The sequence below is a fragment of the Eptatretus burgeri genome, chromosome 5 (assembly GCF_056783735.1).
Source record: "Eptatretus burgeri isolate ZD-2024b chromosome 5, Ebu_testis_v1, whole genome shotgun sequence".
NCBI classification, from domain to species: Eukaryota; Metazoa; Chordata; class Myxini; order Myxiniformes; family Myxinidae; genus Eptatretus; species Eptatretus burgeri.
In genome coordinates, this window is record NC_140965.1 from 13,218,856 (window position 1) to 13,246,321 (window position 27,466).

The following is a 27,466-nucleotide window of genomic DNA, read 5'->3' on the forward strand; positions in this document are numbered from 1 at the left end:
GATGCATGAGAGAAAGACTTTAACGGAGTTGTGTGAAGGTCTGTACTATACGTTAATGTTGGCTGCTGGATGCAGCGAAAACTGAGTGTTGATGACCCAGGGGTGGTCCCAGCTTGCTGTGGCAATCACTTGTTCCACCCTGATTTTGCTCGGATGCTGGAAAGCTCTTATATGACTGTCTCAAGGAGTCGGGACGAAGGAGAGAGAGAGAGAGAGAGAGAGAGAGAGAGAGAGAGAGAGAGAGAGAGAGAGAGAGAGAGAGAGAGAGATAGAGAGAGAGAGACAGAGAGACAGACAGACAGACAGACAGACAGACAGACAGACAGACAGACAGACAGACAGACAGACAGACAGACAGACAGACAGACAGACAGACAGACAGACAGACAGACAGACAGACAGACAGACAGACAGACAGACAGACAGACAGACAGACAGACAGACAGACTTCAGTCGAATTGTTCCTTTTATGGGGTCTGAGCAAGAGAGGATCTATCAATCAAACGATCCTGTAGGCATTTCCGAGCTCCCTCATTGATGCAAGGCAGTCACCCCGCGCCGTAGCCACACCCCGGTGGGCTTCGGAATCGAAAATGGCTTCATTCACCCTTGAACCTTGCCACACGTCAGAACTCCTGAGATAACATGGGGTGAGAGTCTTCGGGAGCGCTCTCCGGCCCCAAACGTGTGCTGGACTCCATTTAAGCATTGTTATTTTGGGAAACCCTAGAGCTATCCGCATGTCTTCGAATGAACCCCAGCACACTCTTGGGCTTCAAGTTACATGCTGAAACACCCCAATTCTCATTATCCTCGTTCCTTCGGTATCCTGCGAGACTGTGGTGAGCGTCGAAGGGGTTGATGGCAGTTGCGGCGGTTATAGGAAGGTGAGAAAAGCCTTGTGGCATTTGTGGTGAAGAGATTGGGAGAGGTGGTCATAGATGTGGCATTGTGCCGAAGAGGTTGGGGTTGATGATTGTAGTTGTGGAATTTGTGGTGAAAGATTGGACGTAGGTTGTTGTGGAGATTTTTAGAAGACATGCGGAGTGGTTATGTTGAGTGTTATAACGTTGGGGTGAGAATGATAAGGGTCCGAGACAATGACAGACGAGGCGGCGGTTGCATTTTGGCGCACATTTTGAACGGGAAATGGTGCACGTATGTAAAGGAGCTTCGCTGTATCTCCTCACACTCTCGGCGTCATGACTTTTTTTGCATGTGTACCTGCGTGGTTTGTGTTGGAGAAAGTGTAGTGAAGGGATGAAATAATAGAAAAAAAATTAGAGGATTGAAGATCTAACTAAAAGTTCTACGCAACGCACCTTTCCCATTTACCCACTAGACAAATGGAAAGGACTAACTAAACACATACTAATGAAATAACTGTCTTTGGATCACAACATGTTGGGTGCCATTGCCTTGGAAGAGTGCTCGTTTTACAGAACCGCAACAATACATATCCCTGTATCTCTGTCTCTCTTTCTCTCTGATAATAAAAGTACATTTGGTTTCCCTTTTGCTAGCATAAGCGGAAGACTTTAAGTACATTGTTTCCAAGAATGGACTTTAAATTTCCACTTCACATGAAGACAAACTGATTTCTCTTGCACTATGTGATATAGAAATGACTGTCTTAAATTGTACGACAAAAAGATGCTGTTGATGATGGAAATCACTATTTACTTCATTTTGGTTTACCTGTGTCATCGAAGTAGACCTTGGAGGATAGCATTGTGTTTCCGCTGGACCCAAATGTTTAACATGGAAATTTTCTAACACGGCTGTCCTTCGCCAAGCTGGTTTTGGTCATTAGTTGTGGTCCCTCGAAGTTGTTTGCAGAAACTCATTCTTGTATTCTTGAAATCGAAAGTTGTGAAATGTTCTTGTAGAAACTCATATTCAGCCATATCCATCCTCGGTTGAATTCTAACAGAATTTTTTGAATGGCACATACACGATGGAACACAATAACTGAAAGCTCGAAATCAAACAGATCATAAAACATGCATTAGGATAAAAAAAAATAGGAACACCATATAAAAGACTTCCCTATTGGGTGAGACTCCAATCTCTGGTGTTCCAATCTGAACACATATCTGATGACACCGCGATCCCCACGGTTAAAATCGCGTACACTGTTGATTTGTCCATTGTCAACCAATGTCCTTGTTCTGTATTTGATGTATGGATCAGCTCCACCATCAGCCCGATATATCATCAATCTGTGCTTTTCATGGCACCGAAGAAAGAACCTCAAAACCTCAATGTCAGCCTTGTCTTGAAACATAGCTGGAACCAATAAATCACAATTCTTCATCACAGGTGTTTTTCAAGTTGGAATACAATGCAAAAGTTCCCTTTCCAGCTTAGTGTACACCGAAAGCCATGCATCATAGTTATCTGATGTTACATGTGAAGTGTTTTATGACATTATTACTTATGCCATTGACGATGGTAAGAATGGAGCCTCGTAACTTTGGGATTCGGCCGAGAATTTCCAATGAAGCATAACTCCTCGGACTACACAGCATAACGTGCCACAAGCTCGGTTCCCTTTATGGAATTTGATTTGTAGGTGAGTGCAGGTGTTGCTACACCGTGTTAAATGATTAAAATGAATGTAGGTGACGCAGCACATCGTTCTCCACACTCAATATTCTTCCGATAGCATTATGCCATGCTGCATCTGAGCCAAATAATAGCCTGTTTCGCTGCTTCAATTGCTTTTGCTTTGAATCCAGCGCTGGACAGAGATGAAAAACAGGACTTTCGAAATTCTGTGTCGTTTCATGTCGTAACTGCAGAAACAAGCCGGACGTGACGTGGCTGTTCACAGACCTTGCTCGACCTGGGCGCGTCTCCAGACTACAAAGACAATCGTGGACTCAGCCCAACCTACCACACAGCGGTGGTTGGTGGTGATCCGCGGTGCTGTGAGCTCCTACTCCAAGACCACGCTTTGCTCGAGTGTCAAGATGAGAATGGCTGGCATGAGATACACCAGGTGAGAAGTGGAGAAGTTTTCAAATTCCCTTGCACTCCAAAACTGCAATCTGTTTCAGGCAGACATAAACATCCAGAGAATCATGTGTATGCTCATATATCCATACCAAGCTTACATTTATTTCCCAGATTAATATCAACTTATGTGCATGGATGAGTGATGCAATTTTTTGCGGAGACAGAACGTTTCAGGTGTCGTCATTTATTTTGTCGAGACACGTCCATGTGTTTTATTTTATTTTTGTACATCACTGTTCATGCGTGTGCACATGCCCATGTGTACACACGTGCACATAATATATGCAATATAAACCTAAACACAGGTTGAATCCTCTTCTTCTTCTTGCGTAGGGCAGCTTGGCTGCCGGGTAGCTATCATCTTGTTGGGGCGCGATGCAGCTGATGCAGTGCCCCCATTCCTGTACACTGGCACTCATTTTGCTGACCTCGGAAGGATCGATTATAGGCTGAGTCAACCCCACCTGGTGTTAATTCAGTGGCCAACGGGGCTTCGACTCAGGACCCTAAGATTCCAAGTCAGCCACCCTAACCACAAAGTTCACACAAGACTTACAGGTTGAATGAACCATAGGAAATGAATGTTTCATTGGTATAAAATTTGTACCAATGAAACATTCATTTCCTCTTTCACCATCTTTACCCTGTCTGTTTCTACATATGTATATGTATATATGATGGGCATAACAATATATATATATAATATATATATATTTATATATGTATATATATATATATATATATATCTATAATTCCAGCAATCTGTCTGTCTGTCTGTCTGTCTGTCTTTGTCTGTTTGTCTGTGACCGCCGTTTCTCGACGACCGCCGGTTCGATCTGATTGAAACTTGCCAGGAATATTGCCGGGGCCCCGCAGATGTGCCTTTTCGAGGTTTGATGTCAATCGGACGAGCGGTTCCCAAGTTACAGCCATTTATCTGTCGACCAAGGACAAGACACGGTGCTATGACGTCACGAATGACGTCACAATTAATGTGTATTTATTTATTTGTTATTTTTTATATTTTTTTTTGCACGATTGACGGTCTGATCTGATTGAAACTTGCCAGGAATATTGCTGGGGACCCGCAAATGTGCCTTTTCGAGGTTTGATGTCAATCGGATAAGCGGTTCCCAAGTTACGGCCATTTATCTGTCCACCAATGACAAGACACGGTGCTATGACGTCACGAATGATGTCACAATTAATGTTTATTTATTTATTTGTTTTTTGTGAATACATTTGTGAATACATTTACAGAGGGGGGAGAGAAGGAGGAAAGAGGTGAGGGAGAGAGGGGGGGTGAGAGAGAGGAGCGTCACAATTCAAGAGAGGAGGAGAGAGGAGAGGGCGAGAGAGGGGGAGAGGGGGCAAGAGTGGGGAGGGAGAGAGGGAGAGAAGAGAGGGGGAGAGGGGGCAAGAGTGGGGAGGGAGAGAGGGAGAGAAGAGAGGGGGGTGAGAGAGGGGCATCACAATTCAAGAGAGGGGGAGAGAGGAGGGGCGAGACTAGGGGGGAGCGAGGGGGGGCGAGAGAGAGGGGCGTCACAATTCTTCTTCGTTTGATATGACGTCACAATTGACGCTGGGGACCTGAGTATGTTTCCCAGGTGTTTCCTAAGTTATGGCCATTTATGATATGGTTGGTCCGATCTAATTGAAAAAATGCCCCAATCCAGTCGTCGTTTACGAGAGCGAAGGAACGAAGCTGCACATACTGCACCTACGGGCCCGTACTAGTATATATAATTACAGCAATCTCTGTGTGTGTGTTTGTGACTGCTGTTTCTCGACAACCACTGGTCCGATCTAATTGAAACTTGCCAGGAATATTGCTGGGGCCCTATGGATGTGCCTTTTCAAGGTTTGATATTAATCGGACAAGTGGTTCCCAAGTTATGGCCATTTATTTACCAAACCAATGACAGGACATGGTGCTGTGATGTCACAATTTATGTAAATTCTTTTTTTTTTGTCTTTTTTTTTTTTTCTCTTTTTGCACGTACAGCCATGCACGTACGGGCACGCACGTATGGGCATGCACTGGTATATGTAATTTATACTATAAATTGAGTGGATCATATAAATACTTTTTCCGACAAACCTTTTTTCTTTTCATAATTACCTCCACCACCGGAGGACGTTTTGTTTTCACCTGTTTGTCTATTTCTCTGTCTGTATCTCTCTCCCTCCCTTTCTTGTACAAGTACCATTCTGTGAGCAGGATATCTGAAAAAGTTATGGACGAATTTAGACGAAACTTGGTGGACAGGTTGGGAGTGTGACAAGGACGAATTGATTTGATTTTCGTGAAGATCCAGATGTAGACACTAGAATTTTTTTTACGTACTTCTTCACCATTGAGACACCTGGCAAAAAACAATATCGAGCATGATATTTCAAAATGTTGTGGATGAGTTTGGTAAGTGAAAATAACAAGCCGACTGGATTCTGGTTCAGGTCCGGATTCAGATCCAGCCCGTCAGTGGGATACAACATGTAAATTGTTCAGCCTGGCAGAGGCAAGTGCTCTACCGAGTGCTGTTTTAGTTTCCCAAGGTATTTTGTCTCCTCGTTGTAGAACATCTGATAAAGCAAGAATACTCATCTGTGAATTCTGAATAGTAATTTCCATTGCTCCTCCAGCCTCATAGTTCTTTGTGATTGCTCATTTTACTTTCACCATGTGTTTATTGATTATGATAAACAAGTCATAGGACAAAGTGGAGGAGATTCAGCACCAGCAACATCCAGTATACCGCTCAACCAATGACTGTACGTAGAGTCATTGTCATGCAAAAACACAATCTATCGCAAGAGGGTTTGGGATTATTGGTGGAAACCTTTACAAGAAAAAATTGTTTCGTTGTCAGAATTTCAAGTCATAATCAGGTTCTGATTGTTATCACGCATTTTGTGGTATGGATTTGCTTCGCAGTAATGGCGAGGTACACAAAACGACGACTTGTGTGCTTCATGTGGGTGCCTAAAGTTATGTCTCTCCAAATATGAGAGAAAGAATTACGAATGGCTGATCGACATAACATTTTGATGGTTTTACAAGTTCATTTTCACAAGTTATTTGACGTGGTGATACCGCTTTCATGATTATCCCCTTCCTGACACCCACCTCCTTATTTTCTACCATCTTTCTTCCTTTCACCATCTTTACGCTGTCCGTTTCTACATATGTGTATGTATATATGATGGCATAGCAAAAAAATGTATATATTGTTATGGTTGTTGGGGAATATGGAGGAATTTAATAGGAAAGTTAGGATTGTATTGAGTTGCTTGGTCCGTGGACATGTAGTAGACATCTCAATGTAAATTAAGTAGGGAAACTGTGAGCTTAAGTGTTACTTGTCACCACATGGGGAGCGGTGCTGTGTTAATTAGATTGGGATGAAGGCCAATTTCCTCCAGTACATAATTGACCCATGACCTTTTCCTACGTTTTTGCATTTACAAGGCAGCAATAAAATTACGTTCTTATAACAACACCAACAATAATAGGAGAGCTGCATGTCCAAGCAGGTAAGAAGCCCTGCCTTCTTGATTTCGTACCAGCAAGTCAAGCCCCCGAGTGGATGATTAATGGGCGTGACATCAGAGAGCCGGTAGAAGGAAAGTGAGGTTTGGACCAGGAGAACGGGGAGGACGGTTGTTCGGACACAGTAGTTGTGAGAGGACAGAGTTGGTGGAGGACAGGATCGACTAAGAGTATCTCATTTTTGCTCTCCTCTCGGCACAATGAAATGCCTGCACGATTCTCGTGTTCGTGCTGGTGAATTTGCAGTGTGCTGGGCAAGATGCTAGCCATTCCTGTTTGGCTGAGTCACAAAGTTGTATGATTAAGAGAAAGAGAGGAAAGAGGAGTGCACCTCTAAGCGAACTCGTCGTTATCTTGTTGTGTGTTCAAGGAGAAAGGTGGGTGATCATTATGAGCAGACCTCATGTAAGAGAGGAACATTTGGCATGTTCGTTCATGAGAAGAAGCTTCACGGTGATTGGTGAGCCCTGGTGTTGAATACCGCCTCACATTACCTCATGTACGTTTCCCGCCCAGAGAGAGGCTCAGCGCCTTTTTTGGTGCATGTAAATGCACCATGCAAGACGAAGCGGCTCGACCCCAAAGTTCATAAAAGACCATCTCTGGACAAAGCTAAGTGCCAGAATAAAGGGAGGATTTTCTTTTATTTCATTTTCCCCTTGTCTGCATTAAAGTCCGTGTGTAGAGGCGTCTCGACTTGAGGCTTTAATTTAACCTCGCGTTTTATTATTACACTTTGAATTATTTCCATTGTAAATATTTGACTTATTTTCATTAAATCTCCGTGTTTATTTTAAGTTGCTCGTGTTTTCTATTTGTCGTGGGTTCGAGTATAAACCCCTTGTGCTGTGCTTTCTTTAGCTCCGTCCTTGCCGCTCATGCCCCTCCTGCGCACACCATAATCTCCAAGGGTCATGTGTTCGCCTCTTCGGAAAACCGCTCGGCAATCTGGCCTGGTCGCTGTTAACCGCCCATCCACAACAATTTGGTTGGGGGATTAACCTAACAGCCATGGTCGCAACACTTGTTGTCAGGTATTTGTATATGCACCCCCCTGACTCCCCCGGGAGTGCAAGATTCAAATTCTGATCAATATTTCACATTGGACATGAAATTGTTGATCACGATAATTGGTGTTGGGAGAAATGAACGCTTGAAAATTTCAAGGAAGGAAATGTAGTTTCTTTTTCTGAGGACATTAAACGTGTGCAGGACATGGTGGATGTGCACAAGATGGTGAAGCGGTGGGAAGGTAGTAAGGATGAAGGAAGTGAGCCGAGGGTGGAGCTGCTTGATAAGCATAGGGTAAAAGTTTCCCCCATCCCGAGTGGGAACCCCCACCACCAAATTCTCCTCCAGGAAGCGTAGCGATTCCCCTGGGATCCACACTGAATAATAGCAAATTGGCCTCGCCAAAACCATTTGAGATGAATCGGAGGATCAAAATGATGAAAGTGATGATGGACCAATTGAGGGGTGATATGAAAGTGAGTGAAGAATAAATGGCTGGGGATATACAAACACAGCTAACAGTGATGGACAATGCAATGAAGGAGGAAAGTGATCTTGGACAAGTGATGCTCAGGCCGAAGATTGTGATGAGTCCGGTGCTTCTTGCTGTTGCAATGCAGATGGTACAGCTATAGTTGAGAGTGGATCTACAGTAATGTTTTTTGATGATTGTACAGTAGGGAGTGACGCATTGGATACTGTGAAGGAAAATGACAATGAAGTTGTGAAGGTGATGGATGCGGGGTGGGGTGGTGATCTTCCTGAAGCACTGCTTCCTCATCTTGGCACTTACAGAAGGGCAAGTCCTGAAGTTTGTTTTGGCGAGCCAGGATTGGAGCCGTCCCAAGAAGGGCAAGGAGGAGAGTTCCAGCAACTGTGCCTTTGTGTTGGTTGAGCGAGAGGTTCTTCTTGAATTGAACCAGAGCAAGTCAAGTGCAGGCTTTGAAGAGAAAATGCCCCCACTTGGTGTGAATGTAGAGGATTCTAGTGATGAAATGATGGTCAGCATTTTTCATTGGATGAACTTGAAGTAGCTGATGTACCCCAGGAATCCCTTCCAGATGTCAGTCCCATCTATTGTTCAGCAAGGGATATTGAGGAGAAACAGCTGCATGAACTGCATGATGAAGGTAAATTGCTAAAGACTGTCTTGTTGGCATTGAAACCTGTGCTGAACTTTATGAAGGACTTTGTCACTCTTCTTTCCATCCAGTGGTTGTTGGATTGGAGGCAAGAAGGAGATGGATAAAGAAAATTAACTTTGTAAGGAGTCTCTGCTGGAGGTGAACACTTGCCAGGAGATCAGGGAATTGCATACTGAACTGCAGTCCTTCGGGAGCGAAACCCAGAAAGTGATGAAAAGTCTTCGGGGAGGAGTTCATGAGCTCAAAGCAGAGTAGGACAGTGATTGCAGCTGCCAGGAGCATGTGCAGCCTAACGTCCTCGCCCCGCAAGCTGAGTTACATGGGCTGTGCCAGAAGCAAGCCAAACAAGCAGAGCAAGGGCTCACTAGAGCTGGAAAGAAAATGCGGGCAAGTAAACGGCGGTATGGGAAGATGAAAGAGAAACATAAAGAGTTGCACGAGGCCAAAACACATCTCAACTCACTCCAACTCTCATCGTAGGCGGCCGAGCAGATGAGCGTAACAGCCCAGGGGCAGATTCTGGGAACGAATGAGAGAAATTTGGGTCTGCCGGATCCTGGAGGAGGATTCAGGCTTCTGCGAGTGGATGAGACAAGTGTTCGTCTTCCGGATCCTGTAGGGGGGGGGGGAGTGCGGGCATCGATCATGCTGCCTCTCGCAAGAATGATTATGGACACAGTTCCTGTGGCTGATCTGATTCTTTGACATCTCCTCACCAAGAGTGTGCTTGAAGTCTACAAGTGTACCCGAACATTAGCCACATTGGTCTCCAAGATTTTGGAATCGGAAGCAAATTTAGAAAGAAAAACGAAGAATGGAATCCAGGGAGATTTAATAGCAATGAATTCACAGGAAGGGTGGATTGGAAGGGTGCGAAGAAAACTAGAAGGGGTGGATCAGTGGATGACACTCTTGAACCAGACCAACCTGCGACAACTTACACTTAGGGTAAATCGCTTTGATGCTTACTGTTCCAAAGGTTCAGTTTTGCTAGAAATTGTGACATAGCTAAATGAGGATGGGAGCAGGTGAGAGTGACTCAATGCTCGGTAAAGGGATCAGTTTAGAAACCAGAATGGTCTTATGATGTTGATGTCTGTTATGTGTAAAGAATTGAATTGTGTTTGGATAATGAATGCAGATTATAATATGTAAAAAGGCCTTGGCAGTGGAGGAACATGATCACCATTTTGCATTGCATTGTTTGAGAAATGAATGGCAACAGGGGAGGAAATAAGATGTTGGATTGTGTGGGTGGTGAAGATATGTGGGTTTGCAGGAATTGATGAAGCTCTGGAGGATCGGCAACTGTGGCTCCCCCGAGGTAATTTGTCCCTGGCAGCCGGTGATATCTGGAAATGGGGACCCGTCGGAGGGGAGGTTTTGGCTGAGTGACCAGCGGTAAGGAGACCCCTGGTGACCCGTATGAGGCCAAGAGAGCCTGGATGGTGTGTAGACCCTCCCCAGCGGGGTGTACAGCAAAGGAGCTGTTTGGTTGTCAGGGACTGAATAGTTGAAGGGGAGGGCAAAGAAGTTGTAAGTCGAGCGACTTGCCTTTGGGACTGCGGGCACCACAACCGGAAGTGCCCCCACCATTATTGTTGTACGGTACCTCCCCGCTGCCGAGTTGAGGATCACACATGTGTGTAATAACATTTAAGCCATGTGTTGCTGTGTTAATTGGATTGGGATTAAGGCCAATTTCCCCCAGTATGTAATTTTTTTCTACGTTTTCAAAGTGTGACCTTTTCTGACGTTTTTGCATTTACAAGCCAGCAATAAAATTACATTCTTATGACAACAACCACAACAACAACAACAATAACAGAGCTACAAGTGCAAGCAGGAGAGAATCCCTGCCTTCCCGGGTTAGTACCAGCAAGTCACGCCCCTGAGTGGATGATTAATGGCAGTGATGTCAGAGAGCCGGTCCGAAGGAAAGTGAGGTTCGGACCAGGAGAACGGAGAGGATGGTTGTTGGGAGGACATGGTAGTTGTGAGAGGACAGAATTGATGGAGGACACGATCGACTAAGAGGATCTTGTTTTTGCTCTCCTCTTGGCACGACGAAATGGCAGCTTGATTATCGTGTTCGTGCTGGGCAAGATGCCAGCCATTCCTGTTCGGCTGAGTCATGAAGTTGTACGATTATGAGAAAGAGAGGAAGAGGAATTGCACCTCTCAGCGAACTTGTCGTTATCCTGTTGTGTGTTCAAGGAGAAAGGTGGGCGATCATTGTGAGCAGGCATCGTGTAAGAGAGGAACATTTGGTGTGTTCGTTCATGAGAAGAACCTGCATGACGGTTCGTGAGCCCTGGTGTTGAATACAGCCTCTTGAATTACCTCTTGTACGTTTCCTACCCAGAGAGCTGCTCGGCGCCATTTTGGGCGCATCTTCCCACGCAGGATGAAGCGGCTCGACCCCAACGTTCATAAATAACCATCTCTGGACAAAGCTAAGTACCAGAATAAAGGGAGGATTTTATTTTATTTAGTTTTCCCCTTGTCTGTATTAAAGTCCATGTGTAGAGGCACCTCGACTTTCGGCTTTAATTTACCTCGCATTTTATTATTACACTTTGAATTATTAACATTGCAAATAGTTGACTTATTTTCATTAAATCCCCGTGTATATTTTAAGTTGCTTGTGTTGTCTATGTATCATGGGTTCGAGTACAAACCCCTTGTGCTGTGCTTACGTCAGTTCCGTCCTTGCTGCCCATGCCCTCCCGCACACGCCATAATCTCTGATGATCACGTGTTCGCCTCAAAGGAAAACCGCTTGGCGATCCGGCCTGGTCGGTGTTAACTGCCCGTCTACGACAGTTGAGTCGGGGGGATTCACCTCACCGCTGGGACCACGTCTCTACATATGTGTGTGTACACACACACACACACACACACACACACACTCACACACACACACACACACACACACACACACACACACACACACACACACACACACACACACACACACACACACACACACACACACACAATCACACACACAATCACACACACAATCACACACACAATCACACACACAATCACACACACAAACACACACACACACACACACACACACACATACACACACACACACACACACTGGAGTACCCGGCGTTGCCCGGGGAAAAAAATAGGAATAAGAAAGGGGTAAATTGTGGTGCTTAATATATATTTCACATTTACATATCACATTTAATTTGGACACAAAGCCTGGTGTTGGCGTAGTGGTTAGGGTAGCGGCTTGGGATCCAAAAGGTCCTTAGTTCAAGCCCCATTGGCTGCTTGAATTAATACACACCAGGAGGTTGACTCAGCCTGTCATACTTCCGAGGTCGGCGAAGTGAGTACCAGTGTACTGGGCCCGGTGCATGCCCCGGTTAGAATAGGTGTACCATATCCCTGTGTCGTAAGAGGCGACCAGGGTTGCGTCAGGAAGGGCATCCAGCGTAAAACCTGTGCCAAATCATAATGCGGATCATAACGGATGATCCGCTGTGGCGACCCCCAATGGGAGCAGCCAAAAGAAGCCTCTCTGATCAGTTTCCTCTCTGCTTGGTCATCTTGTTTGAAGGGATGGCCTGATGTAGGCAGGGTCTTCGTGGTTCCATACGCCTTGCACTTCTTATTGATTGTCTTGATTGTGCTCCGAGGGATACTCAAGGTCTTTGAAATATTTTTTATACTCATCCCCCTGTTCTGTGCCTTTGCACAACTTTTACCCAGAAGTCTTTTGAAAGTTGCTTGGTGCTCTTGGTTGAGTATTTGCTGTAAAATGCACTCCCCAGCCGAGGAAACCTACAGGAACAGCTGATTTCACAGGTGGAAGCCAATTAACTTGGTGTGTGATTTTGAAGGTGATTGGTTACACCTGAGCTAATTTACAATTGCTATTATATGGGGGGGGGAGGTGGGGTGAACACTTACCCAACCAAGATATTCTCATTTTGTATTTTAAATTAATTTTCGGAAGTTTGTAGAATTTGTTTTTCATGCGGAAGTTGTGGGTTACGATGTGTAAATAAAGGTGGAAAAAGTCTGATTTAATGTAATTTAATTCCAGGCTACAAGGCAACAAAAGGTGAAAATTTTGAAAGGTGGTGTAGACTTTGTGGAGGCACTGTGTATATGTATATACATCTCTATCTCTTTCTCCCTGACTGTGGCTCCATCTGCTCTGTCGACCCCCTTCTCCTCCTCATCCACCTCCTCCCCCTTGTCTCTCATCCTCTTCCAGTTCACCCTCCATTTCGACCTTTTGTTTTCTATTTCATACTGCTGGTTGTATTTCTTCCGTTGCTACATTGTGTGTCCTGGAATTGTTTTCACCTCTATTCGAGCTGGCACTCTGGGATTTGCAGGTTTATTCTATCATCCATTTTGTGTTTATTGTGATTTGTATTAAATCTGTACATTCTCTCATGACTTGTGTTGATAAACTTTTTTCAAATTCACATGATTACCGGACATCAGCCCCTTCGGGTGCTGATTTGTGCTCTTCTCCCGCGGAGATCTCTCTTTCCCTTTTTGTTCGTTTCCTCCTGTCTTTCATCTTTGCTGTTATCCATTTCAAGTTACCCAGACGGTACTGAAAATCCCTCTCTAATTAATGCGTTGCAAATGAGCATTGTGTGTGTCATCGGGAGGACAACGCCTGCCAGTTTGCAGAGAGAGAGAGAGAGAGAGAGAGAGAGCGTTGGTGGGATTTCATCTCCAGCACAAAACATCTTCCCTTGAGAAGCCACTTTTCCATTTACCAAATTAGCTATTGAGTAAACCGTTAGTGATTGTAGTCCCACTGATTACCGAAATATTCACCAGGTTTCTCGACTTGTCTGTCGTACTTATAGCCCCTTGGACTCACTCACACATTGCAATCACTCCACATTGCTGTGATGTCATTCTATGTAAAGTGAAGCAGCTTGTTTGTTTGTTACGATGCCCCAAGCAATTTTGACAAACACAAAGAAATTTTTATTTTCCTTCCAATCCTTGCCTCTCGGATTAATAATGGATCACCACGTCTTCCAGACGATGGAAAACTGATTTAATGAAAATAATCTATTGCTGCCGTGTTCATTGAACCGTCCTTTTCACTCCCCCCTCCGTCCCCTCTCCCCGACCAATGTCCTTTTCTGAAAAATAAAATTCCATCAAAAGTCTGCGGTTTGTCAGAGATGTCCGTCTGATGACATCATCCCGATTTCAAACATCATCACATTTACATCATGTTACCTCGTTTATGAAAAACATCCTTTCGTGGATCTTGTGATATGTTAGCGAGGGAGATTGCAACATGTCCAGCTCCTCTGGTTCTGCATGCTCAGGTCATTACAAGTGTCTTTTGTGTCGTCATGATGGACTTTTGCTGTTCAACAGGTGTAACAGACTCCAACCGAATCATTATGACTGTCCAGGAATTGGAAAACAATCATGATGACTCGTAAAAAAATATTTACCTCCGCCACCGAAGGTGGAAAAAGGTTGTTTTCATCCGTGTCTGTTTGTTACTTATAAAATCTAAAGATTTCGTAAGTTTATTGTAGACTTCCATTTCTGTTTGTTTGTTATCTTGCCAAAACGAAGTTTTTGCAAGATATGTTAGTCAGCTTGTATGTTTTTTTTTGTTTGTTTGTTTGTTTGTCTGTAATCACGTATAAAAAATTCTGCAGAGCACAGTTATCATCGGAAATTTTTGTAACTTCGCATATCAGAGGCCTATAGAGGTCCCTTTCAGTACACAAAATTTTGAAGGTCAAGGTCAAAGGTCAAGGTCACTTTGGCGCAAATCAGGGGAGTCGACGAAATCCTTATTTTTTGAGTAATTTTGATCGGATCGTCTTCAAACTTCATGGGAATATAGTTCATGGTCCGGCGCTCAGCTGATTAATTTTTGGTGGCGATTGGCCTTGACCTTCATATGTTTTTTTTTTTTTTGGTCTGTAATCACGTATAAATCACTCTGCAGAGCACAGTTATCATTGGAAATTTTTGTAACTTCGCATATCAGAGGCCTATAGAGGTCCTTTTCAGTGCACAAAATTTTGAAGGTCAAGGTCACTTTGTCGCAAATCTGGGGAGTCGACGAAACCCTTATTTTTTTGAGTAATTTTGATCGGATCGTCTTCAAACTTCATGGGAATATAGTTCATGGTCTGGCGCTCAGCTGATTAATTTTTGGTGGCGATTGGCCTTGACCTTCATGCTTCGCGCCTCAGGTCAAACATATTTGACCCCAAGGTCAAATTTTCAAGTTTTAGGAACCATATCGTGTAGTACCTCAAATTGAACACCTCGATGAGTGCTTTCTAGATATGTCAAGCTTGAGACATTATGATGTCATTTGGTGACGTTATGAGGCAAAAGCATATTTTTCATGGTTACTCTAGAACGATTCTCATCGGAATCTCTCGTAGGCAGATATTCCTCAAGGAGTCGCTCCTGGTGGATAGCAGTTCTGTTCACCTCAGTGTGACCTTAAAGAAGTCACACGTGGTCACCTTTTGGCAAGATACGGGTCACCCTGCGGGTGACATTGGTTTATTTGTTTGTTTGTTTGTTTGTAGGCATGATAACTCGAAAACAGAAGGAGCTACCAATGTCAAATTACACCACGTGATTCAAGAGGGTGATGGCTCGTGCTGATTAGATTTTGGTCAAAATCGGTCAAAGGTCAAGGTCACAGTGAGGTCAAATATTCGATTTTTGATGGTTTGGTTCAGATAGCTCGAGAAAGGAAGAAGCGACCAATGTCAAATTACACCACATGATTCAGGAGGGTGATGGCTCGCGCTGATTAGATTTTGGTCAAAGGTCAAGGTCACAGTGAGGTCAAACATCCAAAACATTCGATTTTTGATGGTTTGGTACAGAATCATCATAGAAAATTCTGGTTTGCGTCGCTACCTTCTCTGGAGACAGCTTTTATTAGACAAGGTCAGAGGTCAAGTTGACGATTTCGTAAGTACCAGTCTATGACTGCTTGTTTGTTTGTTTGTTTGTAGGCATGATAACTCGAGAACGGAAGGAGCTACCAATGTCAAATTACACCACGTGATTCAGGAGGGTGATGGCTCGTGCTGATTAGATTTTGGTCAAAATCGGTCAAAGGTCAAGGTCACAGTGAGGTCAAATATTCGATTTTTGATGGTTTGGTTCAGATAACTCGAGAAAGGAAGAAGCGACCAATGTCAAATTACACCACGTGATTCAGGAGGGTGATGGCTTGCGCTGATTAGATTTTGGTCAAAATCGGTCAAAGGTCAAGGTCACAGTGAGGTCAAACATCCAAAACATTCGATTTTTGATGGTTTGGTACAGAATCATCATAGAAAATTCTGGTTTGCGTCGCTACCTTCTCTGGAGACAGCTTTTATTAGACAAGGTCAGAGGTCAAGTTGACGATTTCGTAAGTACCAGTCTATGACTGCTTGTTTGTTTGTTTGTTTGTTTGTGTTTTTGCAGGATATCTAAAAAGTTCTGGACATACTCAGATGAAACATGGTGGACAGTTTGAGAGTGTGGCAAGGACAAATTGATTCGATTTTGGTGACGATCCAGTTACTAGGATTTTTACAGCGCATGCGCTGTATACAATTGCACCGAGTTTGAAATGTCCCCGGTGTCTACCACGTCTCCGATGTCCCCCCCCCCCCCCACGTGCCTCAAGACAGCCAATGACGGCCGTCCGGTAGATGCAGTGCGTAACCTAGACAGAAATAGCGAGAATTGACGGAAATACCCGAGTATTTCAATGGAAATTTGTGAAACTAATGTGTTATATATGTGAAAACCATTTAATTTATTGCTTGACGGGAAAAAAAACAAGAAACGCGCCCCTCTCATGTACGAACGAATGAAAGACGTCATTTCCGCCTACCATCGCATTTCGCGCCGAAAGACCTCATTTCCGCCCACCATTGCATTTCGCGCCGAACGCTGAAAGCTAAGTTCTTCTTATGCCATCATTCTTTTGCGGCCTCCGACCACGCTGTATTGAACCATTTAATTCCTTCTGTTATATATAAAGGTGCTTATCACAATAACAAGATTTTTACATTTCAAATATTAAGTATGCTTTTTAATTGTTTTCAACTGAAAAAGCATAAATTGCATATTTTAACATTAGTGTACTCATTTGCTTCACCACACGTGCTGTATTGAAGGATTTCACTTGTTTTAAGTGATGCTTCACCATTGAGAGAAAGGACCAAAAATTATATATAGCACGATATCTCAAAAAGTTATTGACGGATTATGACAAAACTTGGTGGATGAGTGGGGTAGGTGACAAGAACAAACCGATTAGATTTTGTTTAAGTTCCGGATGCAGATCCGGCCTATCAGTGGGATAACTAGTCTAATAATATTTTTTATAAAGCATTGCAGTGAAGGGTGATCCAAATAATTTTAAAGCAATATATGTATTTGTATATTGTAATCAGTAAAAAATAGTGTGGTAGATAAAAAAAACATTAGAAAGGAAATAACTTGCACCAAAAACTTTAACATTTTCACGCTCACACTCACGCTGATGCTCACGCTGACGCTCACGGTCACGCCGGGGGTATCACTATAGCTCTCTGTTCTTCGAACAGGCGAGCTAAAAAACGTAAACTGTTCAGCTTGGCTGAGTTATGTGCTCTAACCAGTGCTGTTCTAGGTCATCTTGTTTTTTGGAAGCTTCTCTTTGAGATCTACAGGACTTGATAAAAGTGTTGTCACTATCTTCTGGCTCTGCCAATAGCATCATATATAGTAGAATCGCATAGCATGGAGTGTTCTATAGCACAGTGTATTCAGTGGTTCATCTAATTTATTTTCATTGCGAGATCAAGGACCCATATTACTCAGGGAGAGAGGATTGGAGATGAGAGTCGTTTGTCATGGTTTTTTAAAAAAGAGAATGTGGATGTGTCGGAGTTAGTCGATGCACAGGAATACATTGGATGGTAGCAAGTTTGGAAATTAGTACCAAAGGTGTGGATAAAAAGAGACTTGACGGATGACATCATGGTGTGAGCTGTTGTGCTTTTCACAACAAAAATTATTGCGGTTCTTTATGACTCATGTCCAGATGCATTGTGCAGCAGGCAATGTGTAAATAATTCAGCTGTCGGCAACGTGTGCCATCATGGAAATATGATCCACGCAGGGACCTTGACATTTGCTCCTCAGAGGTTCTGTAAACTCATAAATGGTCTCGTTTACCTGGGTGCAAGGCAAAGGGATTGCTATTAACTATAGCTATGCTATATGTAGATATCCTATCCAGCAAACTGACTTGCACTCATTACGGCACCTCCGCCACCGAAGGTGGACGGAGGTTATGTTTTCACCCCAATTTGTCTGTCTGTGAGAACGATATCTTAAATAGTTAGGGACGGATTCGGATGAAACTTGGTACACAAGATGAGCGTGTCACAAGAACGGATTTATTACAATTTCGTGAAGATCTGGCCTGATCTGGGTATGAGAATTTTTTTATTTTTAAAGTGATTCTTTACTAAAAAAACAAAAAAAACAAACAGCAAACGATTCGGCCAAAAACGATACATACTACGATACATAAAAATGTTATGGATGGATTATAACAAAACTAGGTGGATGAATTGGGTAGGTGAAAAGAACAAACCAATTCGATTTTGGTTCAGGTCCGAATGCATAGCCGGCCTATCAGTGGGATACCAAATGGAAACTGCTCAGCGTAGCGTAGGTACGCACTCTACCGAGTCCCGTTCTAGTTAATGACTATGTTTATCACATTGGTGTTTGATATCACAGGACGACTACTAATAGCTCATCAATGCTGATCAATTCCCCTGGTGTAACACATAATTGTTGAAATGTGATGCTTGGAAGTGTGCGATTTAAATGTGTGCAAACCATTAAATCTTCTGTGAAATTTGACATTTCATTGGGTGTTTTACATGTGCATACCATATATATATATATATATATATATATATATATATATATATATATATATATATATATATATATATATATATATATATATATATATATACAGCATGTCACAATGGTGTGCTACTTAATTGTGTAATTTCGATAGCGACAGAATTGGAGCATTGTGCAAGACCGATTCGCCATAACATCCTCACTTGTCTTCACACCTTCCCACCAGGCCTGTCGCTATGGCAATGTCCAGCACCTGGAGCACCTGCTTTTCTACGGAGCGAGCACACATGTGCAGAATGCGTCGGGCAACACAGCTCTGCACGTGTGCGCTCTTTACAACCAGGTGTGTGGTGATGCCAGCACAGTACTCTTAAGTCATTGTTAACACCAGTGAAGCCGATAATACCATTCAAAATGAAAGATGTGGAGGAAGCCCCAACCATTAATCATTGTTCTGTCATGTGTGGAGAACATGAGCTGCTCTGAACTCGAATGGGAACCCAGGTGCTCTGCAGCTGAAATAAAATGAGGGTTAAAAATCCACATTAATGAAAATATGTCATTAGCAATACCTAAACTTTGCAAACAATGTTGATAATTATTTTAATCATAATAACTATATTACCATATCCATTACTACAATGCCATACCGCCTTGGTCACATATAGCCCTTCAAACATATGAGCTCATTGTTTGCCGATGTTCGTATCTAGCTTGTCTGCTTTCGAGCTTTGATGTACAGTTCTTGCCTTTCAATGGCACATCCAACGATAATTGTAGCATTTTTATTACAATGAATTGCCATCGGCTGACACTGTGTAACGTGGCACACTGCAATTTCCTCAAACCCAGCAGGATTACAAGAGCGGTCGTACACTCGTGGTGTTTTCTCCTCGTGGTGTTTTTGCAGAGTGGCATCCAACTAAAAAATTCTGTCTGGCACACATCCCTAAATGGAGACTCCATTCTTTTTTTGTGTATGAAGTCGAAGCTTGTGGAAGAGCGAGAATACAGGATTGACCAAACACAACAGAACAAAGAGATCGGAGCGTATACGTGGGGAGGGGGACACAACATCAACAGGATAGAGGGACACGACAGAGGACCTTTTGGAGGGAGAATGCACCTGAGAAAGAATGAGTTCACGTTTATGGGGGGGGGGGGGCGAGGAGGACATGGGGCAAACAAGTTGGACACAAGCTCAAACATAGCAAGAAAAGGATGGAGGTGCATGTGCATGCACGGGTATGTAAAAAACAAACAAACCAAAAAACACACACTTGTATCGACAAAATAAATGACTACATCTGAAAGATTCTGTTACTGCAAAATATTGTCACTCATAAGTGCAAGGAAAGGGCAGAGGGTACACAATGAATGAGGTGGTGGTAAGAGACAAAGAGGCAACCAACCTGTCTGTAAAACGACAGCACCACATCCAGAGATTCCGGTTCATCACGGAGATACTTATGGTTATAAGGTCCTTGGTTTCCACAGCATAAACTTGAAGAGCACTCGGCAGAGTACATACCTTCGCCACGTAATGCCTGATCCACGAGAACATATCAGGCCCAATACTTTTTTTGAAATATGATGATGATGAGATATATATATATATTTATATATATTTATATATATATATATATATATATATATATATATATATATATATATATATTTATATATATATATATATATATATATATATATATATATTTATATATATATTTATATATATATATTTATATATATATATATATATATATATATATATATATATATATATATATATATATATATATACATATATACATATATATACATATATATATATATATATATATATATATATATATATATATATATATTTTGGCCCTATCTCTCAATGGTGAAGAATCAGTTTAAAAATTATCAGATCCGGATCCAGATTCGGATCTTCACCAAAATTGAACAATTATTTCTTGTCCCACACCCAACGTGCCCACAAAGTTTCATCCAAATCCGTCCACAACTTGAGATATCCTGCACAAAAACAAACAACAAACAAACAGACAGAAAGGGGTGAAAACATAACTTCCTTCACCTTCGGTGGCGGAGGTAAAAAGGGCAAGGTTTGAGGCAGGCACACCAGTCTAAAGCAGAGAGCAGCACTCCCTCGAGCTGTGGATGAAGGCATTGTATGTTGATATGAGCTCCAATTTGCCAAGGAAAGACTTTGCACCATAGAGGATGCCCAGTCGGCGGCTCATTTTGGAGGCCGACTTAGATATGTTGTTTCCCCGAGAGAGATCATGGCTGAAGGTGAGGCCAAAAGTTTGAGGCACTGAACCTCTTTGAGAGGTTTGTTAAGGAAGTAGATGGGTGGGTTCGCCAGATGGTCCTTCAGAGAGACAGAGTGAGAGTGTGATATCAGTCCAACACTCGCAATATGTGTTTCAATGTTGACAAGCTTGTGATTCTCTGAAGGTCTACATAGAGGGAAGAGGCTTCTTCCTTCCTATCTGAAGGATGGGGGATACTCCGGCAGAGAGTGAAGTCATCAGCCAGAAGATGTGCATGCGGATTTCCCTCAAAATAAGAAATCGACTTGATCAAATGTGCACAACAAACAGACCCAAATCTGGAACAGTTTACTTAACTATGGAAGCAAGTCATTCGGAGAGGAGGAGAAAAGCTGCCACCATCACAAACCAGAAGTGATGAAGAGGTGCGTAAGCTGGCTATCTTGCAGTACTCTTGGCAATGCTTGCGGATGCGCCCGGATTGTGAAAGACCAAAGGCTTTTGAGTGGCACGCAAGACAAGCGAGCTTAACTTGAACGTCTGATGTATGCCTCTGTTCTGGAGATGATGAAATCTTCTTTATTGTCTGGTGTATATATATATATATATATATATATATATATATATATATATATATATATATATATATATATATATATATATATATATATATATATATATATATATATATATATACAGTGAGGAGAACAAGTATTTGATACACTGTTGATTTTGCAGGTTTTCCCACTTACAAAGCACGTAGAGGTCTGTAATTTTTATCATAGGTACACTTCAACTGTGAAAGACAGAATCTAAAACAAAAATCCTGAAAATTTTATTGCATGAAATAAGTATTTGATACATCAGAAAAACAGAACTTAATATTTGGTACAGAAACCTTTGTTTGCAATTACAGAGATCAAAGGTTTCCTGTAGTTCTTAACCAGGTTTGCACAGACTGCAGCAGCGATTTTAGCCCACTCCTCCATACAGATCTTCTCCAGATCCTTCAGGTTTCGGGGCTGTCGTTGGGCAACACAGACTTTCAGCTCCCTCCAAAGATTTTCTATTGGGTTCAGGTCTGGAGACTGGCTAGGTCACTCCAGGACCTTGAGATGCTTCTTGCAGAGCCACTCCTTAGTTGCCCTGGCTGTGTGTTTCGGGTCGTTGTCATGCTGGAAGACCCAGCCACGCCCCATCTTCAATGCTCTTGTTGAGGGAAGGAGGTTGTTGGAAAAGATCTCGCGATACATGGCCCCATCCATCCTCCCCTCAATACGGTGCAGTTGTCCTGTCCCCTTTGCAGAAAAGCATCCCCAAAGAATGATGTTTCCACCTCCATGCTTCACGGTTGGGATGGTGTTCTTGGGGTTGTACTCATCCTTCTTCTTCCTCCAAACACGGCGAGTGGAGTTTGAACCAAAAAGCTCTATTTTGGTCTCAGCAGACCACATGACCTTCTCCCATTCCTCCTCTGGATCATCCAGATGGTCATTGGCAAACTTCAGACGGGCCTGGACATGCGCTGGCTTGAGCAGAGGGACCTTGCGTGCGCTGCAGGATTTTAATCCATGACGGCGTAGTGTGTTACTTATGGTTTTCTTTGATACTGTGGTCCCAGCTCTCTTCAGGTCATTGACCAGGTCCTGCTATGTAGTTCTGGGCTGATCCCTCACCTTTCTCATGAACATTGAGGCTCCACGAGGTGAAATCTTGCATGGAGCCCCAGACCGAGGGAGATTGACTGTTATCTTGAACTTCTTCCATTTTTTAATAATTGCGTCAACAGTTGTTGCATTCTCACCAAGCTGCTTGCCTATTGTCCTGTCGCCCATCCCAGCCTTGTGCAAGTCTACAATTTTGTCCCTGATGTCCTTAGACAACTCTCTGGTCTTGCCCATTGTGGAGAGGTTGGAGTCTGATTGATTGAGTGTGGACAGCTGTCTTTTATGCAGATAACGAGTTCAAACAGGTGCAGTTAATGCAGGTAATGAGTGGAGAATGGGAGGGCGACTTAAAGACAAAACTAACAGGTCTGTGAGAGCCAGAATTCTTCCTGGTTGGTAGGTGATCAAATACTTATTTCATGCAATAAAATGCAAATTAATTATTTAAAAATCATACAATGTGATTTTCAGGATTTTTCTTTTAGATTCTGTCTTTCACATTTGAATTGTACCTATGATAAAAATTACAGACCTCTCGGTGCTTTGTAAGTGGGAAAACCTGCAAAATCGGCAGTGTATCAAATACTTGTTCTCCCCACTGTGTATATATGTATATATGTATATATGTATATATATATATATATATATATATATATATATATATATATATATATATATATATATATATATATATATATATATATATATATCTTCTTCTTTCGGCTGCTCCCATTAGGGGTCGCCACAGCGGATCATCCGTATGATGCGCATTGTGATTTGGCACATGTTTTACGCCGGGTGCCCTTCCTGACGCAACCCTGGTCGCCTCTTACGACACAGGGATATGGTACACCTATTTTAACGGGGGTATACACCGGCCCAGTATACTGGTACTCATTTCGCCGACCTTGGAAGGATGACAGGCTGAGTCAACCCCCTGGTGTATTAATTCAGTGGCCCAACGGGGCTTGAACTCAGGACCTTTTGGATCCCAAGCCGCTGCCCTAACCACTGCGCCAACACCAGGATATATATATATATATATATATATATATATATATATATATATATATATATATATATATATATATATATATATATATATATATATATATATATATATATATATATATACATACATACATACATACATACATACATACATACATACATACATACATACATACATACATACATACATACATACATACATACATACATACATACATACATACATACATACATACATACATACATACATACATACATACATATATATATATATATATATATATATATATATATATATATATATATATATATATATATGCAAGAAGCCTGCCCAATGGCACATCACCTTCAGCAAACCAAAAACACCACATTTCTGGTTACTCGCAGAAATATCGGAGTAATTAACCCTCAATGCAGTCTGCTGTGATATAATAAGAGGCTAAAAATAACAAGGAAAACAAGACATTTACTTATTGAGGAAATTTTAACTTTCATAGTTCATTGATTAGTCGAACTGCCTTTTCGCTGTCAAGTTTGAGTTTGATTTCTACCCAGACTATCCTGTGCTAATCGTGGATTGCAGGACTGGCAGGATGGCCGAGACTACGAGAGGTACACACATTCACACTAAGCTGTCTAGCTTGGGTTTGAATCTCAGCCCAGATATAAACTGTCGTCCCGGTGTTTCACAATGTGTGTGCCGTCCCTCGGATGGACGTTAAACTCGGCGGCGTCTCATCTGCTGGCAGTAGTTGGTGCACGTTAAAGTAGGTGAGCTATCGCCGGCACCATGAACAAATTCAAAATTCCTGTCCGAGCCGACAGAGGGCGTTGCATCAACGACATAGCTGTGACTTCAGTCACTGGTGTTACGCCATAGCCTTTTTCCTCATACACAAGAAGAAGTGTGTTGCAGGCAGGATGTTGCTTCAGTGAGTGCGCCGTCCATTGGATGGATGTTTAGCTGCACCTCGATTGAACTCTAAGGTTTCCCTGAATTGTCTGTATTGATTTCTATCACATCTTTGCTTCCTCCTAAACCCCAGAATCTGATTCTACGGAATTTACTATTTCTTTATCTTCTGTTGTAAAATAATAGGACTATAGATATTTATTTATTTATTTATTTGTCAGAGTTTGCTTAAGGTAGACAGCACACAACTGATAGGACTTCCCAGCTCTTTTCCTCATTCGTCGGTATGTTTGAGTCTTCACTGTTTTTCCTGATAACGTAGCAACAAATGAATTATGAAAGAGAGCACAGGTGGAGGGTTTCAATGTTATCTCAATAACGTGCAATTGTAGTTTGGTTGTAGTTCGTAGTCGTCAGAGTAAGATTGCTTTTGTGTGATATCGTTCACAAGCACATGATGTTCATCCTCCATTACAGCCTTGACATGATTATCTCACAGGGGAGCAGGAAAATACCGACCCCTGCGGTAAACCCGTCATTTTAATATGGACTCGTTACCAATGTGCCAGTAACACTGTTGCCACTCTCGAGGAAGTGGTGCAACCACCTGGAGGCATCATATTTCTCATTAAGTGAGGGAAGGAACAGTGAAAAGGTGTAGTTTGATTCGTCGTGTTAAGGCGCGCTGAATTTGTGGTTTGTTATGTGAAATGAACAAAAAATCTAAAGTACGTGGAAATGTAACGAAGCATTTTCTCAACATTTGTAAAAGGGTGAGGTGTGAAAACATTTTGGTGTAGGTTTCAAAAACATTAACACGAAGCATTGCATGTTGAAAACGTTTTAAAAAAAAACATTTCAAAGTTTATGATGATACTTTGTAATATCTTAATGTTTTTATAACGTTATAAATGGAAGGTTATTCGATTACGTTTTAATTATGTTTTGAGAAAAACACTGAAAAAAATTGTCTGGCATGATGTTCTTATGATTTTGTGACGACATTATTTTTTTGTTGAGAAATTTTGTACTTTGTAGAGGAATACACAGCTGGAATACACAGCAATTTGCTGCTACTGCAGTTTCCCCGCACGTGTACGTTAAGCAATTGATTCAATGTATGATCGAGTAACTACCTTATTTCAATTAAAATATTTATATTTTGGACACGGTAGAACACAAATCGAAACACGAACCTGCAGTTTAGCAGTACTTGGGCAAAATTGTACATCATCTCTACCAATCAAATTTACCGTGTGCTCTGAGGATGGAGGAACAGCAAGATTCATACAAAATGGTGGCACCGAGTGATGCAGCGACGGAGCTATGTCCAAAAACAATCTGTCTGTAAAGTGCATCGTTTTGCAAAGATCATTCCAAAATCTTTAGTTTTGGTCGAGAATTGTTCGAGAATAGTTAACAGGTTTGTGATTGCACAAATGCATGGGTAAGCTTCGATGGCCCTGACCAGGACCACATGCACCTGAGTTCCTGACCATGTACAAAGCTTTCATCCACAGCCTGATGGAGTACTGCTCTCCCCTCTGGGCTGGTGCTCCCGCCTCTCACCTTTCTCTGCTTCATGCTGTGGAATCCAAGGCATTTAGGATCATTGGTATCTCCCGCGATGAGGCTGAGTCTTTGGGTTTCTCACTCTCTCACCGGAGGCAGGTTGGTGGTCTTTCTGTCTTTTCCAGTCTCCTCTCCATCCCTGCCCCACTCCCTCTGCTCTGTCTACGATCTGTCCCTCCCATATTGCTGCAGGGTGCTCAAGGTCCGCCAGCAACCCCCTTCTGGTAAAACTATCAAAATCAAGAAATACTGCTCACCTTTACTCTTTCATTCCAATTTTCTCACGCCTTTGGAACAAACTCCCACACTCTCTTCAATCCCACTCTTCCGTGCAGGTCTTCAAAATAGCTGTTCACAACCATCGCTTATTTCCCCCCATCCAAAACCACAATCTTTTCTATCCCTGCTAATCCACCCCAAACCCACTTCCTTCAAATTTACTGTTTTTCTTCCTGAAAGTCCCTGAAGTGTCCATATTGTGTCCTGCCCCATCCCTCTCCCTTCCACAGATCACCAAATGCCTCTGTTCCCCACTGTTTTGTGCTTCCCTCTCCTGCTCCTCTTGTCTCCTGCTCCCCTTGTTATACGTTCTGTGTGTTAGCTCTTATACAAGCCTTGGCATTACATATACAAAATTGAAATGGTCATGAAAAGGGAGGTAGTAACCCTTCTCTTGTCCTTTTTCTCAAGATTGCATGGGGGTACCGTTCGATGTTTGATGAATTCTCTCGTTGTTGTTGTTATGTATCCCAGACATCTTTCAAGTTATGTCCACGGTGGTGGAAGTGTTTGACAGAACCTAAACTCCGAGAAGAGAAGAAAAGCTGCCACCATCAAAAACTGAAAACCAGAAGTGATGAAGAGTAGCTCAAGCTGGCGATCGCGTACTACTCTTGGCAATACTTGCAGATGTTACTAGCAAAAAAGATCTGAGTAATTCACACCTAATGTGGCCTGCTGATAATAAGAAGCTGAAAAAAACAAGGAAAACAAGATAATTATTTATTGGGGAAATTTTACGTTCATAGTTCATTTCAGAGTTGTACTTTGTCGAGTCAGTTAAGTCAATGATTTGGAGTTTGTTCAGATTACCGGCGATAATGCAACTAATCTTTGATGAAAAACACCGTGGGTTCTTAAATGTCCATCAAAAACCACTCCCTGATGCAACGCACTGTCAACAAAGAATCAATGAGCTCGTTCATATCCGTTGGGTCAGGAATCAAACCCAGACAGACGAAATGAATGTGAAGGCATGTATGCTACCCCTGCACAACATGTCTGACGATGCAAACATCAAAATCCTGCTTGTTTGCTGTTAGATTATGATGCTTGTTACTGTCACCATCTGGGAATCCTTGAGTAAA

At 42.4% G+C, this 27,466-nt stretch overlaps 1 protein-coding gene across 7 annotated transcripts in view; it reads left to right on the top strand.

Moving 5' to 3' along the window:
- Window positions 1-27,466, top strand: part of LOC147025870 (SH3 and multiple ankyrin repeat domains protein 2-like) — a 545,479-nt gene that overhangs the window by 11,137 nt on the left and 506,876 nt on the right. For all 7 annotated transcript variants that reach the window (XM_085880768.1, XM_085880767.1, XM_085880769.1 and 4 more), the window contains exons 3-4: window positions 2,837-3,004; window positions 18,881-18,997. In XM_085880768.1, coding sequence (XP_085736894.1) covers window positions 2,837-3,004; window positions 18,881-18,997 — 285 coding nt within the window. The remainder of the gene's footprint in view (window positions 1-2,836; window positions 3,005-18,880; window positions 18,998-27,466) is intronic.